At 28.7% G+C, this 17,439-nt stretch overlaps 2 protein-coding genes and 1 non-coding gene across 5 annotated transcripts; all 3 read right to left on the reverse strand.

Annotated features, from left to right (window-relative positions):
• Positions 1-1,866: 1,866 nt before the first annotated feature.
• On the reverse strand, positions 1,867-2,025 carry LOC137836241 (U1 spliceosomal RNA). Its single transcript, XR_011085220.2, has one exon. It is a non-coding gene; the product is annotated as a U1 spliceosomal RNA (small nuclear RNA).
• A 6,055-nt stretch (positions 2,026-8,080) lies between these two features.
• LOC137835867 (inorganic pyrophosphatase 2) lies at positions 8,081-10,627 on the reverse strand. The gene is made up of 4 exons (XM_068644604.2): positions 10,445-10,627; positions 10,234-10,355; positions 9,516-9,717; positions 8,081-8,564 (listed from the first exon to the last, which is right to left on the reverse strand). Exons 1-4 carry the CDS (start codon positions 10,580-10,582, stop codon positions 8,190-8,192), a joined length of 837 nt encoding a protein of 278 aa, XP_068500705.2. The 5' UTR covers positions 10,583-10,627; the 3' UTR covers positions 8,081-8,189.
• Positions 10,628-13,869: 3,242 nt separating this feature from the next.
• On the reverse strand, positions 13,870-17,038 carry LOC137835866 (inorganic pyrophosphatase 2). Of its 3 annotated transcripts, none has more exons than XM_068644603.2 (4): positions 16,791-17,038; positions 16,357-16,478; positions 15,465-15,666; positions 13,870-14,777 (listed from the first exon to the last, which is right to left on the reverse strand). In XM_068644603.2, exons 1-4 carry the CDS (start codon positions 16,926-16,928, stop codon positions 14,457-14,459), a joined length of 783 nt encoding a protein of 260 aa, XP_068500704.2. In that variant the 5' UTR covers positions 16,929-17,038; the 3' UTR covers positions 13,870-14,456. The 3 variants fall into 3 exon arrangements, with proteins under 3 accessions (XP_068500704.2, XP_090158084.1, XP_090158085.1); XM_090301958.1 differs by having other exon boundaries at positions 14,330-14,777; positions 15,651-15,666; positions 16,791-17,024; XM_090301959.1 differs by lacking the exon at positions 15,465-15,666 and having other exon boundaries at positions 14,714-14,777; positions 16,791-17,024.
• Between the last annotated feature and the right edge of the window lie 401 nt (positions 17,039-17,439).

Below are 17,439 nucleotides of genomic sequence, written 5' to 3' on the forward strand. Positions count from 1 at the left end.
ATTCATCTTGCATTTATGTTTTCGCACCTATTCTCTTCCCACTTTCTAACATTCAATCTCTTTCTCATAAATAACCAATTCAAAAAAATGGAAAAAAAAACATTGCATATTTTTTGTCCTTTTATTTTTGGTTTTTTAACCTGCACACTTTGAATTATTTTGTTTTATTTTCCAAAATTTAAATAAATTTTTATTCAATCCATCCATATTTAAAAGAAAAATAAAGAAACATAATTTTATTTTTTATTTAACTTTTTCTTATCTCATATCGATTAAAGATAAAGATATTTAAATGTAAATATTACTAATTTTATTTAATAAAGTTAAAACTTATTTAACAATAAAAACTAAAACAAGAACAATATACTTTTGTAGGATTAATATAAATAGTTTTTAGATATGGAGGTAAAGAATGTAGAAATGTAGTATGTATAAAATTCAAATCAGTAACTAAACTTTAAATTTTTTTGAACAAAATCATAAAAATGTTGTTAATTTTAATAACTTTCTCAATGGCTTAAATGCAATTAAATGCTTCTTTTTTTATATTTTGTTCAATATATATGTTTCTATTTTAAAATAAAGTCACTCGATCTTTCTATTTTAAAAAAATCTACAATTTTGACCCATCCTCAATTTTGTGTGCATTTTATTTATTTTCTTTCTTATATTTCATTTAATTAAAAATGATACCTTGAATAACGAATTCAAGGTTTTATTGAATTAAAATAAAACAAATAAAGCATTGTTTGGAATTGAAAATCGGATCAAAATTTCATTTATTTTAAAACAGGGACCAAAGATTTCTATTTCAAAATATGATTAACCAAAATTACAGATTGAATAAAATAGAAAAAAATATTTAATTTTTTAAATATCTAACAGCAAAATTTATCATATTAAAAACATTAAAAAATAAAGATTAACATTTGTGTACTAACACTATAAATCAACTTTACATAATTATTCAATAATTAGCATAACTAATTATGAAGATTTTTTATCACACTATATTTTAATGGTTCCTATCATTTAACATGCTATGAATCATAAACACATCAATAAGGTAATGATTTGAACATGGATTGTTTACTTAAGATGCCTCTTCTCTAATTATTTCTATTACATTTCAAATTTTAGCAGATGTGGGCCTTCTTCACCTTGGAGTGGTTAGTTTAGGGAAGTTTGCAGAAACTAAGTTGAAACTACAAAAACTCCACTGTAGAAACTTTTTACAATGATTGATTGAACATTTATTTTGGCATTGTTTTTAGCACACAAATAAGAGCAGTGATTAGATGACAAATTAGGAGGTTTTATTAGGGATGAGGGAACATGTTAGGTGAAGTGGTAGGGCAGTGGAATGAGCTAATCTTGATAATTAATTAAGATCATTTTCGTGTGCAGTGTAATGTGGCCTACATGTACTATGCATGTTTTCTTTTTCTTATCTGATGCTAGATGCTGGCACTTGTGTGCTAGGGAGACACCACTGCACGTATGCCTCCAACTGTGTAAACTCCTTTTCATAGGAATGCCATTTGCATTCTATATCTGCATCACCCCATCATCTGTTTCATAAGGTAGTGTGCTCAACCTCAAACCAAACATTCATATTTATATACATTTTCATGAATGGATAAGTTTGAATCTAATTAGGAATCAATTATGTTGGAGATCCTGCATTAGAGGTGTTCCATGTTAATGCAAACTTCATCTTATAAGCTAATTTTACGAGATTAGGTTTAAAATTTATTTTTTAATATGACTATTAGACGAGTCATTTCAAACCTACCATCCACTATTAGACCATTTATAATATATAATTTCACACACGATTTGATAACCATTTAATTATAGAATTAGAAAGGGTCGCGCGAACGCTGACCCCACTACCACAAATTATGATGTAGGCTCTTTCACTTGGGAAAACCTTATGATGACACCCTTTCAAAGTGCAATGAAAGTTATCAACCTAGGACATAGATCTTATTGATCATCCATTGACCCCATCCAGGTAAGTATATTGTAATGTAGTCAATTGCTCTTTATTTATTCAGTATTGTCAGCTGAAACTATTAGAACTTAATCAATGTGGGATTAGCTAATAGACCATTTTGTTGTATTTTCTGTAAGTGTTTATGTTTTTGGATATCTTAAAGATCTTATATCAACTAGAGATTAAAATATTTTATAATATATAAATTGGTACAAACTTTAATAAATCGATTTTATGAGATTGAATTAGGCTTAAAATACACTTTTTAATAAATTATCACTTTTTATTGATCATAAAGAGAAAACACAAAACCCCTGTGGAGTAGTGGCACATGTGTGCAGTGAATTTTCACATAAAATGTTTCTTGGTTCATTAATTTGAGGGCTAATGAGTGATTACTATTTAGTTAAAACATTGGAGACTGGCTCATATTATAGTATTATGCTTTTTTCTGAATTAGTCAATACTTTGAAGGGGACAGAGGAAGAAAAAGGTAGGGGCATAGGGCAGTGAAGCAGAGGAAAGACTCACATGCAAATACATTGGCCCTACAACAGTAATAGACAGCTCAAGGATTATTGTGAATCATCTTTTAAGTCACAAACCTACCTATACAAAATCCACAACCAAAAATTAGCCACTCCAAGCTCTTAACAGTTTGTGCTCAAGTGCTTCACAGGCTCAATAATGCAGGGCATCATGGTGGGCCACTTGGAATTTGTGCCCACATGCAATTCATACCATGCAAGGTGCCTAAGGTACATCCCCATGTTTTACCTTCTTCTATGAAAAGATGAGAAGGCTAGGTTAGCCCCCACTGGAGCCTCTTTATTGCCACCACCATTGCATATTGCTTTGTGTCTGTCACCATTCTGCAGTTAATGAGAACAACCATGTCATAATTGTGCCCATCAACATGAACATCCAACATTTTGGCCTCTCTAAACAAACTGCAAAACCAGTAGACATTCAACCTTGTCTGTTTATGATAATTAAAAAAATATTCTGATTCTGATCCATATAATGACATGGTAGATACCTTTCCTCAGTTTCCATTTTTTGTCTACAAATTTTCCTTGTACTTCTCTTCTTTTCATTTTATCAACTTGATGTTTTCAACCTCCTATCATGCATTGTACTGCATGACTTTGCTTTGCTGCAGACTATGGCACCAGGACAAAAATATTGTTCTCAACAAACACATAGAATATGTTACTTAATGTCCCTTTAAGCAGCCATATTGTTCTCTCTGATTAAGTGCAGGAGTGAATACAAACGAAATCTTATCCATAGTTTAAGTATAATCGTGGATTTAGTTAAAAAAAATAAGGTTTTAAGGATGCTTTTCTCTTTTTCAAATTGGACCCAATATCCGACTACTTGTATTAACACGGTAGCAAACATATGAGATATGTTAATTAATGTCCCTTTAAGCAGACACTTTGTTCTCTCTGGTGGATGCAAACGAAATCTTCTCTCTAGTTCAAGTGTAGTTGTGGAAAAAACAAGGTTCTAAGGATGTTTTTCTATTTCTCAGATTGAGACAATGTCCAACTACTTATATTAACATAGTAGCAAATCGTTGATATTTATGTGGTTTGAGAGGTCAAACATCTGTTCCAAACGCTTGTCTAAGCAGGTTTGCATTGGTTGTAGGATTCTTAGAGAAATTGTTTGATATTTTTTTGTAAAAAAGGTTAAAGCACCTCTTCTATATTCCATTTCTATTTAATTTATTGTTTGTCAATTAGAAAAAATAGAGCACATTGTTCTTTTTCTTTTTCCACTAAAGTTTGGTTGCATTAATTCGTGTCATATGATTGTATTTGGCCTCCCCCATAAAAGCTATTAATGATTTTGCAGTTTTAACAGTAAATTACTTAATTCAGCCTTAAACACAAACCAGGTTTCTTACTTTCTCGATTTTGGTTAAAGCCTTAAAGGATAACCTGAGGGAGTGAAAAAAAAGTGAAAAGCATGGTTTTAATTGGTCAGCTTCCCTTATGTCTGTGTCGGAACTTTGGATAAAAAATTTATAAATGCTTCTTTTCAAGGATCCATGTTAAAGTGGTCATTGAGCAAAGAGCTAAAGTGCACTCTCATATCTAAAGACACTTCTCTTACTATTTAATGACAAAATAAGTACCACGTGTCCTTATGTAGCATCCTCACCATGAGATTTCTGAAATGACAAAACTACTGGGCTTCAATTTCAGTACATTAATCAGAGGCCCAGCTTCAATTCGAATAAATGAGACCAGCCCAACTCCACTTTAAACTTTTGACTCTTTCTTCCTACACCTCCATACCTTCTTGTGCCACCCTCATACTAAATATGAAAATACCATTTTATCCTTTTTTTTTTCACCCCCTTGAATTTAAAAAATAAGCCTATGGATTATGTAATCCGGAATCCGGATTACATAATCCGGAAGTCAATTTCATATTTAGAAAAGACTTCCGGATTATGTAATTCGGAAGCTAATAACACATCTGAAAAAAAGACTTCCGGATTACATAATCCGGAAGCTAATCTTATGTATAGAAAAGACTTCCAGATTATGTAATCCGGAATCTAATCACAAAAGACTTCCGGATTACATAATCCAGAAGCTAATTCTGAATCTAGAAAAAGACTTCCGGATTATGTAATCCGGAATATTGAAAAGGGTATTTTTGGAATAAGAAAAATTTATGGGGGTGGCACAAGAAGGTATGGAGGTGCAGGAAGAAGCAGCCTAAACTTTTATATCCTTTGGGGCTTCTTAGCCCTCTTTTTAGCCTCTTAAACCAATGCAGACTCTTTCTTCCTACACCTCCATACCTTCTAGTGCCACCCCCATACTAAATGTGAAAATATCATTTTATCCTTTTTTCTTTGCCCACCCCCTTGGATTTGAAATAAGCCTATGGATTATGTAATCCGGATATATTCCAGATTACATAATCCGGAAGTCAATCTCATATTTAGAAAAGACTTCCGGATTATGTAATCTAAAAGCTAATCACACATCTGAAAAAAAGGCTTGCAGATTATATAATCCGGAAGCAAATCTTATGTATAGAAAAAAAATTTGGATTATGTAATCCGGAAGGTAATCACAAAAGGCTTTCGAATTACATAATCCAGAAACTAATTCTGGATCTAGAAAAAAAGACTTCCAGATTATGTAATCTGGAATATTAAAAAAGGTATTTTTAGAATAAAAAAATTATGGGAATGACACAAGAAGATATGAAGGTGCACGAAGAAGCAGCCACCAATGCATTTATCAGCAACCTGCATACATGTCCAACCTCATTCTGTCGTTTATGCATGAGTGTAAACCGTCTCATGCAATACTATTTGTGTCTTTTTTTTTTAATATTCATAAACTAGTGTTGTTGAGAATATTTTATAATATATAAGTGAAGGTAAACAATCGATTCATAAAGTGAAATTAAATTTAAAGTTTTTTTTTAATATGATATGAGAGTTATTTAAAATTTATCTTAACAAAAATTTATTGATTTTATTAGATCACTCGTTATCAATCAATTCATAATATATAGTCTCATACACAAGTTTTATATATTAAAGATCCTACGTTGATTAAATATAAACACAATTCAATCATTTATACCGTTTTCCCCACACTGCAAAATTTGAATTATTAGCGTCATGCTTCTGGATTAAGAAAAGAAAAGAAAAAACATCTTTTCTCCTGCACCACTTGCCTTATATAAAGGAATCGTCTTAGACAGAACTCACTCATATAAACAAGGTACATTTCAAAGATTTGAAAACAGATAGAAAATACCAACAATACACATTTTTTTTTATTAAGTAAAATGTATTAAACAAATAGTGAGACGCATGATTTCTTTTTTTTTTTAATAACACAGAAAAGCATAAAAAATGAACAGAGATTTCAAAAAATAAGGAAGAGACAATTAGTGATGGAGCTAGCTAGGTTGCACTTTGTTGATTAGTGTGTCTTGATATGTAGGTTGTGGTGAGATCCAACAATGCCTGCATTGAAGAAAAAGGAGGTTTAGTGCATGGCACAGTAAGAAAATTATGTTACACAAAGTTGCATATCTTCTGTAAACAACCACTCTACCAAATTCATTATTTTTCTGGGAAAGCATGCAAAATGACAAATGAATGAAAAGGGAAAGAAGATATTCAATATTTTAGTTCAAATTTGACCACAATCTTCCTTGACTTCACTGCTCAAAAATCTTGTTTGCTTCTCTCAGAATCAACACAAAAGAAAAAAAGTATGGATTCTATATATGTTTGGTGAGCATCCAAGATCCAATGTTGGAGGTGGATTTCACTTTTCTCATTTATATTTCTCCAAGTTAAATTAGTGCTTTGAAATATTGAAAAAGAAGAAGTAATCATTGATCTAAGAAATATGGAATATTCTTTTCCTTTTAGGGTATATTTATTTTTATCATTAAAAAGAAAATATGGATTTTAGGAGTACTTAAGTGACCTAATCCTTTTAAAAAAAACTATACATTCACTATAAGAAAATCATGAAATAGAAACCAATTTTTAGAGACCAAAATAATTAGTTGCAATAAAAACTAAATTAAAGACCATTTTATAAACTAAAAAAAAAATTGGTTTCTAAATTAGTTTATATTATTGTTAAATAGTTTCTAAATTGGTATCTAATTAGCAACCAATATTTTAGAGACCAAATTTAGAAACTAAATAATTGGTAGTTAAAACCTTGGTTGCTAATTAGATACCAATTTATAAACTATTTAACAATAATATAAACTAATTTAGAAACCAATTTTTTGTTTAGTTTCTAAAATGGTATCTAATTTAGTTACAATTGCAACTAATTATTTTGGTATCTAAAAATTGGTTTCTATTTCATATTTTTTTTTGTAGTGTATGTTTGGCTGAGAAAATAAAAGGAAAGGAGAATTAAGTTTGGTAGTTTAGTGAGGGTGATAGATATAACCTAAAAATAAGATTTATTTTATTATTTATCATCTTTTTTTTTTCTTCATTTTTTGTTTACTTTTTAAAACTAAATATTTTTTAATTAGGAATTTATTCTTCAAATATATTTTTTTTAATTCTAATCTATTTTTCACCTATGAAAAATAATATTTGAAATAAAAGATCCATAAACGAGTAGTTTCAATTTTATAATTTATTTTTCAAGGTTGATTTCGAGATTGATATTTATGTTTTCTAATTTATATATCTTTTCCAATTACTTATTGAGAACCTTAATCTTGGCACGGTAAGTAGCTTTGATGTATTTAGTTGGTTAAAAAAATTTGATAGAAAATAATAAATAAATATAAAATATTTGAGAGGTGTTACAACTCTATTACAAAAGAAGGTCTAATCAAGACATTTTTTAACCTAATATTCAATATTCAAAAAAACTACATACTCTTGTATTCCAAAATCAACATCATTTGAACAATTCTTACAAAATCCTGCTCAACTAATTAATTACATAAAAAACCAACTATACTAAGAAGTCACATTTCAGATATACTTAGCTGTTCCACAACTTTATACAACACATATGTATTCTAGAGTACAAGAAACACAAATTACAAAAGGTATATATACAATCATATTAAGACCACTAATATGTTTAAATTCCTCAAAAACCTCCTCTGAAACACAACTTTCACTTAGCACATCCATAAAAAAAAATTGTTCAAACCCAATTCTGAGCACTACATTTAAATGTACAATTTTACATAGATAACTGCAACACCACCATCTTCATTAGAAAACTTCTTAGCAATATCATCCACCGATAGATACCCTTATTTAAAAAATGCTATATAAATTCATCTTATAACAAATTTGTTATAAAGGATAGATTCATCTGATAACAAAATTATGTAAATGTAATGCTATATAGGATAGATTCATCTGATAACAAATTTGTTAAATAAATTCACAAAACACAATTTTTTTTCTGCAACCCTAAATACAATTATTTAAACAATGCTGCTTGATTCCATACGTGCTTCAACTATATTATATATATATATATATATATATATATATATATAAATTCACTAGTTTTAGTGAATAAAATATAGTTTATTCATTGTCTTATTTTCATTAATAATAGGAGGCTAAAGCCTCATACACTTTCTGCAAAAGCAAAGAACTGACAGCAAAATAAAGTAGGAATGATTTTGAGATAGATTATTGAGGAACTGGAAGTGCTTTAGGCAAAGGGTTATTATGAACATCAATTGAAATTGACCCCAACTTGCAATCAATTGATATTGTTGGAGTAGAAGAACTACTAACACTGCTCTTTCCTTCACCAATTATTTTGTTGATAATATGGAGCATAACATCATAAAGTTCTTCCCCATTTCTCCATGCATGCACCTCTGGTTTTATGTGATTAGGGTTTTTTGACACTAAATCACACAATGGAAAATTCCTTCTAGGCATCAAATAGTCCTTATCTTTCAGCTTCAAACTAGGGCAGAAGTCTCCATTTCCATCTCCAAGATAAATGTACTTCTTCTCTTCTGCACCATCATTTTGGATCCTTTCTATCACCAATCCCTGTGTAACATTACGAAAAGTGTCAATCATTAATGGCTTCAAAAAGTTGAACCTTTGATATGGTAGTATTAATAAAATTTAATTAGTAGTTTTTGGTCAAAAGTTTCACTTGGATTATGGCATTATGACATACACCAGAAAGATGGAACATGACGTGTGGTCAATAATAAAGACAGTGTGCTCAATAATTGAATATAGTCAAAAGAAAATTTGACTACCCTCCTACAAGAATAATATCTTTTATATAAAAAATACCTTTTCAGTATTTTAAAATTACTGAAAAGTAAAAACGAACTTTTATTATTCATACAATTTCACGATGCATTATCGAATGGATAAAATTTTAAAAAATTATCTAAATGAATGAGTCGTACTATGATGGTGGTATGAATTTGGTTGAAATCTGATTACATTGAAATTATGTCACATTAACACGACTTTAAATTGAAGTTGTGTCAGATTTACACGATGATTTGAAGTCAATTCAATATTGAAGTTTGTGACACGATTTTAGTATAATCAAATTTTAATTGAAATCGTATCACTTTGATATGGTACGATGTATTCATTTTAATAATTTTTTTAAAATTTTATCTATTTTGATAATTAGGTTGTGTAGATTTTTTTGGAATTTGGGTTAGTCGACAATTTTTGTTGGAAGTTTAACTTAGGTTGGGACGTAAGGTTTTATCTTATTTTTATTTTTTCTTTCACTTTATTTTTTATAATGGTTGAGTTATCTCTAAAATGATTCGTATTTATTTATTTATTTATTATTACTAATAAAAAAGAAGTTGTTAAATTACACATTTAGTAAAAAAAATCAAAGTATAAAACCCAATTAAAATTAGAAATTATTTTGCATAGCAGTAGAAGTGAAAGAATAAATGTGAGAATTAATGAGTGTGCCATAAATAAAGAAACAGAAAGAGATGGAGTTAGTGGAGTTGCCTTGCACATGTTTGGTGGACAGAGATTACATCCATGAGAAGATTTGGCATAGTCATGGTAGGGGCAAACTCTGAGTCTCCCTTCTTCATTAACATAGCTGGGATTTGCAGTGATGTCAGAGAAACAATTCCAAACCCCATGATGCTTCAAAATCCTTTCAATAAAGAAACTGTTTGCATCGCTCACAATCTTCAGCTCACACCTCAACATAATAATGTCATCTTAGGGTTAGCATCACCATTATCAAGGAAAATAAATTACAAAGAATCAAAGATACCACATGTTGGTTAACCCTTTCATCACATATGTGAAATTTCATGCAAAGCATTTCCACCATGATGGTTTTTTTTGTTGAAATATTCACAAGCATGTTCATGAAATATCAAACCTAAGAGTGATTTAATGTATTGGAGTTTTTTTTATCAGTAAGAAAAAATAAATAAATATGAATAACTTCAGATATGATCTAACTCTTATACATACGTGACAGAAAACTTACAATAGTCCAAATAACAACAACAACCTCTCACAAATAGCAGAAGGAATCACCTATTCGACCTAACACAAATTACTTGTTTTTAATTGAAAACATATAAACCAAAGGATCAAGACATCAATTTGAAAAGAAGAAATAAACTGAAAGAACTTTGAAAATAATCCATGACCAGCCCTTCAATTGAGCTTTAGAGAAATTTTTAAAGAAAGTATATAAATATACCCAAGGGAATATGCTGCTTGTATGGCTGGGACAATGGAGGGATGCATTGGAGTCCTGTTCAGAACTTGTACAATATCTTCAATTGTTTTTCCTTGTGAGTGAAGTTCATCCATCATCTTATCCTGTGAAGTTTTAGGACCATTAAAAAAATGATCTGTTTTTCTATGAGGAAAGAAATTACAGCAAGAAAATGAAGAAAAATAGAGAAAACCATGAGAGGGTTCCAAAGAGTGTTGGGAAGAAGGTCATAGAACTTTTGAGTGAGACCAAACTCATCAAGAACCCAATTGTCACTGTCACACTCGATGATCGTTGAGTCGAAGTCAAAAACCACCACAATCCCAGCCATTATTAAGTGTGCAAAAGCTTATCTTTGTGAGTGTGAATGTGATCCTCTAGACTCAGAAATGAGTGTATTTATAGGCAAAGAAAAGGGTAGCTTGCACGTAAGCATGCATGATAGATGGAATTTTTTTTTATTCCAAGGAATCTTATGGAGTTATACATTCAATAAAGATTATATTTTATAGGATTCGAAGGCCTGTAGCATATATAACACAGTGCAGTTTACATAGAAAATTATTTGACGATTTACCATTTCACAGTAATTAATTTTTCAATAGTTTTTTTTATGAACAAGAAAGAATAAAAAAAAACACTTTTATAGAATATGAAAATAAAACACACATCCAACAAACCCACACTCAAAAAGGAATGCCAACAAAATGAAGAAACTAAAAGACACATGTTAAAAACACATCTAAACTAATAAGTCAGACAAACAAATTAAAGAGTACCAACATAAAAAAAAAAAATCAAGACTTAAATTCCTGCATTGTCTCACGGATAATAGTCACACAACCCAAACAAAACACTTAAACTTAAATTTCTCTGTTATATCAATCACATACACTTTCATTATTTTTTCTCATTTTAACATTTTTCTCTCTCTAATATATAATATTACTTTATACTAGGGTGACAATGCAGGATGAACCATGCAGAGTGGTCTCACTATTTTAGTTTTCTGACCCGTTTAATCTCGTCCCGCATAACCTGCAACTTGCACGAACCAAGGACGGGATGGACGAACCAGTTCGCAAGTCCTCGTAATAATAAAAAAATGTGTTTCTTCTTACACTTTCTCAAAAAAAAAATTTGTTGTACCCCATCAATTCTAAAAATTGAATTCCATATGTTAAAATAATTATTCTAGATTTCGAAAGGTAAAATAGTTGTTTTGGAAAGGTTGTTTTAGAATTTAGTTTTTTCTTCTAAATTTTCATTTTCATAATTAACTTTTATGTTATGAGAAGTAAATTTCAAAATTGATGAGGTACATGAAGAAATTTAATGGGTGCATGAAGAAACATCTTAATAAAAAAATACAAAATTACTTCCTCCAAATTTTATTTTTTATATCTATTATAAGTGAATTGATATTTTTTATTTTAAAATAAAATTAATTTTTTATGTGAATTTATATGGATCATTCTTTATACAAGATAGATCAATAGATTGATATCGCATTACTTAAACGAAACGAATCAATACATGACGAACTAAATTGAAACGGACGAATACACTACCGATGAGCCCATATTGACACCCCTCCTTTATACTCTCTTTACATTCTTTCTCTCTCTTTTTCACTCTCATTAATAATAAAAAAAACACATTTTTTCCATGTTTATAATATAAACACTTCATCTTTTAACTTAACTTTTTAGAATGCACCATAAGGGCCTGTTTGTTTCCGCATGAATACTGTTCATGCGGATAGAAAAGGAAAGAAGGAGTGTGTTTGTATCCATTCAAATGTAAGGAAAGAAAGGCAAGAATTTGTGGCAGAAGGATAAATTCAGCCCCTTCTATGTAGCAAAGAAAAGCAAAGAAAGATAAAGGAATTCAAACAAAAAGTCAAGATTACCCTCATTCTTTTATACACATAAAATAACACTATTTTATATATTACAATAAAAAGTATTATATATATTTATATTATAATAAAGATAAAATAATTAATTATAAAATTTATAACATAATAAATTAAATAAATTAATGGATTCTGAAAATCGATTATTTTATAAAAGTTTGTAACATACTATGTTATAAATTTGATAATATTATACTTAATTATTATAATAATATAATATAATATAATAATAAAATAAATATATTTGTATAATAATAATATCAGTATATTTATATAATAATAATAATATCAATATATTTATATAATAATATTAAAAGAAAATAAATTAGTAATATAAATATAAAAACTATGAAAGAATAAAATAAAATTATGTCTTTTATATTAAAATTTATTTGAGGTTGAAATAAAAGTTTTTACTTAATTCAAATTTATACAAAAATATTTCATATTTTATTATTTAAATATTTTTAAAATAAGGGTAAATTTGTAAACTTACCTTTTATACATTTAAAAAAAATAAAAATTTCCTTACAACCATCACATGACTCACAAACTTCAATAAATTTTCTTCACAAATTCACTCTAATATACCTTAATCCAAACAACCTCACTTTCTTCACACTTTCCTCTTAAATCACTACAAATTCACTCCCTCAAATCCACTCCCCAATCCAAACACACCATAAATGTCTTTTCGTATTTGGGCATTCGTTTAGCAATTGTAATTCTTAAAAATAGCTAAATTCATTTTGAATGATAAAAATATTACTAAAAGTATTGTATATAATTTTTTTAGAATTCGATCAGTGATATATTTATTATTTTATTAAAAAATTTAACTTATTATCATGTTGAGTAATTTAATTGCAGTAACTTACTATTTTTGTCTTCATAGAACTTTTCTTTTAACTTGAAAAAGCTAGATTTCCACTTCCATTTATTTTAAATATGACTAAAGACTATTCATGAGAAATATTGTTTCCTAAAAAATGTTATTTTTAAAACCAAAATAAACAATATATTTTCTTATTTTCATATTCACGACAAACTATTTTTTTCCCGCAATGTCTTCGTAAGCTAACATTTTTGTTAATCGTATCAAAAAGCCATTGTTCTCAAAATATTACACTCAAATTAAATGCTAAAGCTTGAAACATATCTCGAAAGTTAGTTAAAAAAAAATTAGCGGATAAGTGAAAAATGTTAAAGTAATTTATTCAACCATAGATGTTTCATAAAATTATTTGTTAAGTATATGACAATGTTGAAAAATGTACATGTCTAAATATAATTTTATATTAAAATTAATTTTATTGATAAAAATACATTTTGAAATATGTAAAATTTAGTTTTTAAACTATTGCTGTTTTATTCAAAATCATTATTTTATTTTTATATTGTATTATCACTACAAGAAAATCATTAAATAAAAACTAATTTTAAAGGAAAAAAATAATTAGTTATTATAGTGACTAAATTAAAGACTATTTTAAAGACTAAAAAAATTATTAGTTTCTAAATTAGTTTATATTATTGATAAATAGTTTCTAAATTGGTATTTAATTAACTACCAATATTTTAACTACCAATTATTTAGATTCTAAATTTGATAGCAAAAACCTTTGTAGCTCATTAGAAACAATTTAGAAACTATTTTTTTTTAAATAAAAGCTTTTATGTTAGACATCACTGTACAACTTGACATCTCATCTATTTTTTTTTTTATCAGCAATAAAAAATCAATAAATGAGAACCACTTCAGGATGGTCCAACCCTTTTACAAACACACATACAATTTAACTCCTAACTCGACACCCAAAACCGCCGGTCAAAAGACCAACCAAACCAAGCGCTAACTAGCTTTACCGAATCAACCGTATACAGGCCAAAGGATCTAGAACCTAACAGGGATAAGGAAAAATAAACTTCGCGGGACTTGACATCTCATCTATGCTGACACCTCAAGTAACAACCATTATTTTTCATCACATAAAAAAATATTATTAAAAAAAATACAAAAATATGGGAGGATTATAACAAAACACATAGGTTAACAAAAACGATACATAAATATACTATTTTATAAGCGACTTAATAAGGTTGAATTAAGATTAAAATTTGTTTTTTACTATGATATCAAAATCATTTAAGATCTATCACAATTATCATAAAATATATAGTCTCACACAGAACTAAGAGTCTCAACCTTCTTAGTTATAATATCTTAGTTATAATTGAAGTCTACTTCTTAATAAAATTGACAAAATTTTTATCAATAACTTGTTTTTTAATGCGAACCAAACATGCACATAATATGCAGCTTGCAATTGGATGAAATGAACTCATCACTTTCTCCAGAACAAATTTTGTTGATTAGCTGCAATGAAATTCTTTCAAGCTCTTCTCCATTGGTCCATTCATGAATTTGAGCTTTAACAAGTAAAGGGTCTTTGCATATCAATTCCCACACAGGAAAATTCTTTCTGGGCATCATAAAGTCTTGTTCTTTCAGCCTCAAGCTTGGGCAATAGTCTCCACTACCATCCCCAAGATAGATCAATCTCTTCTTTTCTCCTAATGACTCTTGGATTTTCTCTATGATTCCACCCTGCAAGGGAAACTCTTATATCATTTTCTCAATCTCTTTCAAAAACCCAATTCCTAGACAATGTTAACTTTCCATTATGGCAAAATACTAAAAATTAGTTTCATTACATTTCAAAATTTGTTTCATTAGGAGAGAGTTGTTTAAGATATGATCAACCATTTAGGTCACAACTTACCAATAAATTAATTGGCCAAAGTGGGAACCATGTTCTTAGTGTTGTTTAGTGTGAAGTTTGGTACAATCACTACAAGAAAATCATGAAATAGAAACCAATTTTTAGAGACCAAAATAATTAGTTACAATAGGAACTAAAATAGAGACCATTTTGGAAACTAACAAAAAAATTAGTTTCTAAATTAGTTTCTATTATTTTCTATTATTGTTAAATAGTTTCTAAATTGGTATCTAATTAGCAACTAAGGTTTTAGATACCAATTATTTAGTTTCTAAATTTAGTCTCTAAAACCTTGGTTGCTAATTAGATACCAATTTAGAAACTATTTAACAATAATAGAAAATAATATAAACTAATTTAGAAACCAAATTTCTTTTTACTTTCTAAAATGATCTCTAATTTAGTTACTATTGCAACTAATTATTTTGGTCTCTAAAAATTGGTTTTTATTTCATGATTTTCTTGTAGTGAATATTATGCATGAATTTAAGTGATAGTTGTAATATATAGACCTTGCACATGTTGGGAGGGCACAAAGTGCATCCATGGGAAAAGTTGTTGAAGTCATGGTAAGGCAAAATTTGTAGCCTTCCATCTTCATTGATATAACTTGGATTAGTGTTGATATCTGAGAAGCATTCTCTTATTTTTAAGTGTTTTAAAATTGTCTCGATGAAGAAGGTGTTTGCATCACTTACAATCCTCAAATCACACCTGAAAATCACAAATGTTACCGCATATCATCCACTTCCACTTACAATAATATTACTATTAAAAGAAAATCGAAGAAAAAATTAAATAAATTTTTTTATCAGTAAAAGATATGTAAATCATTTTAGAGATAATTCAACTCTTATACAAATCGAAAGTGAAAATCTTAATTTCTTTCTAACAAAAACTTTAACCTTATATGAACAACTAACAAAACTCTTCCAAACATTCAAAAAAATATCAACAAATGGATAAATCAACACTACAAGAAAATCATGAAATAGAAACCAATTTCTAGAAACCAATTTCTAGAAACCAAAATAATTAGTTACAATAGTAACTAAATTAGATACCATTTTAGAAACTAAAAAGAAATTTGGTTTCTAAATTAGTTTATATTATTTTCTATTATTGTTAAATAGTTTATAAATTGGTATCTAATTAGCAACCAAGGTTTTAGAGACTAAATTTAGAAACTAAATAATTGGTATCTAAAACTTTAGTTGCTAATTAGATACCAATTTAAAAACTATTTAAAAATAATAGAAAATAATTTAGAAACTAATTTTTTTTTAGTTTCTAAAATGGTCTCTATTTTAGTTTCTATTGTAACTAATTATTTTGGTCTCTAAAAATTGATTTCTATTTCATCATTTTCTTCCGAATAAAAATAAGAAGATATGCGTAACATACCCTAAAGAATGAACTGCTTTAATGGCAGGGATTATTCTGGGGTGTATAGGAATCCTTTGAAGAACTTGCACAATGTCATCAATGGTTTTTCCATGGGAATGAAGCTCCATCATCATCCTATCCTGTTAAAGTCAAAACCAAACCACAATGCAAATAGTAAGAGACCAAAGAGGGTGAAATGTACTTTCAGCACGCTTTTTAACATATATTAATAATATATTTTCCATTACTAATTAAAACGTGTTAAAAAACTATATAAATCACAGGTTTGTATAATTTTATAAGTTTCAAAAGAACTCAACTAAGAAGACAAGAACTTATCTACAAGAGTTTGACAAAGAATGTGTTTGAAGATGATTTGTTGAAAAGATATGAAATAATTGAATCCATTTTCAATGAAAAACAAAATTACATATCAAATGAAAAGCTTATACCATGAGAGTGTTCCAAGGCATGGTAGGAAGAAGACGATTGAACAGAACATTGAAACCCAACTCATCAACAACCCAGTTATCACTGTCACAGTCGACAATGGTCTTGTCAAAGTCAAAAACCACTACAATTCCAGCCATTGTAAGTGTGCAAGACAAAAATGGAAATGTCCCAGAAGAACAAATCTCCTTTCTCTGGAATCAGATTCCTATTGGGTGTCTGCAACTGCTCTCAAAATCGTGTCTTGCTTGGATCCAAACTTGAAAATCAAAGGGTATTTATAGTGAACGTAAACCCTAAGGAACCCAAAAGTTATGGATTTTCATGGAACATTTGTTGTTATTCCTATTGGGAATAAAGTTCCATTGTTAGAGCCATTGGATGGGATGAACATTTGATTGGTCAAACAATCTAAGGGCTGAGAAAAGAAGGTGTGGTATATGGGTTAAAGTCATGTGACATGTGATGAAAAAAATATGAAATGAAAGGGAATATTAGTGGGGAATTAAATGGTGTTAGTTGGCCAGATATGAAATCCACTGTGTTGGCTAAAAGAATATGTCTTTTGCTATTTTGGTTTGGTTCATTATTTTGTTAAGTTGCTAAATTGTGAATTTGGCATGTGCATCTCATTCAGCATCTATACCTGGA

The sequence above is a fragment of the Phaseolus vulgaris genome, chromosome 5 (genome assembly GCF_051622355.1).
Source record: "Phaseolus vulgaris cultivar YP4 chromosome 5, ASM5162235v1, whole genome shotgun sequence".
In the NCBI taxonomy this organism is placed as follows: Eukaryota; Viridiplantae; Streptophyta; class Magnoliopsida; order Fabales; family Fabaceae; genus Phaseolus; species Phaseolus vulgaris.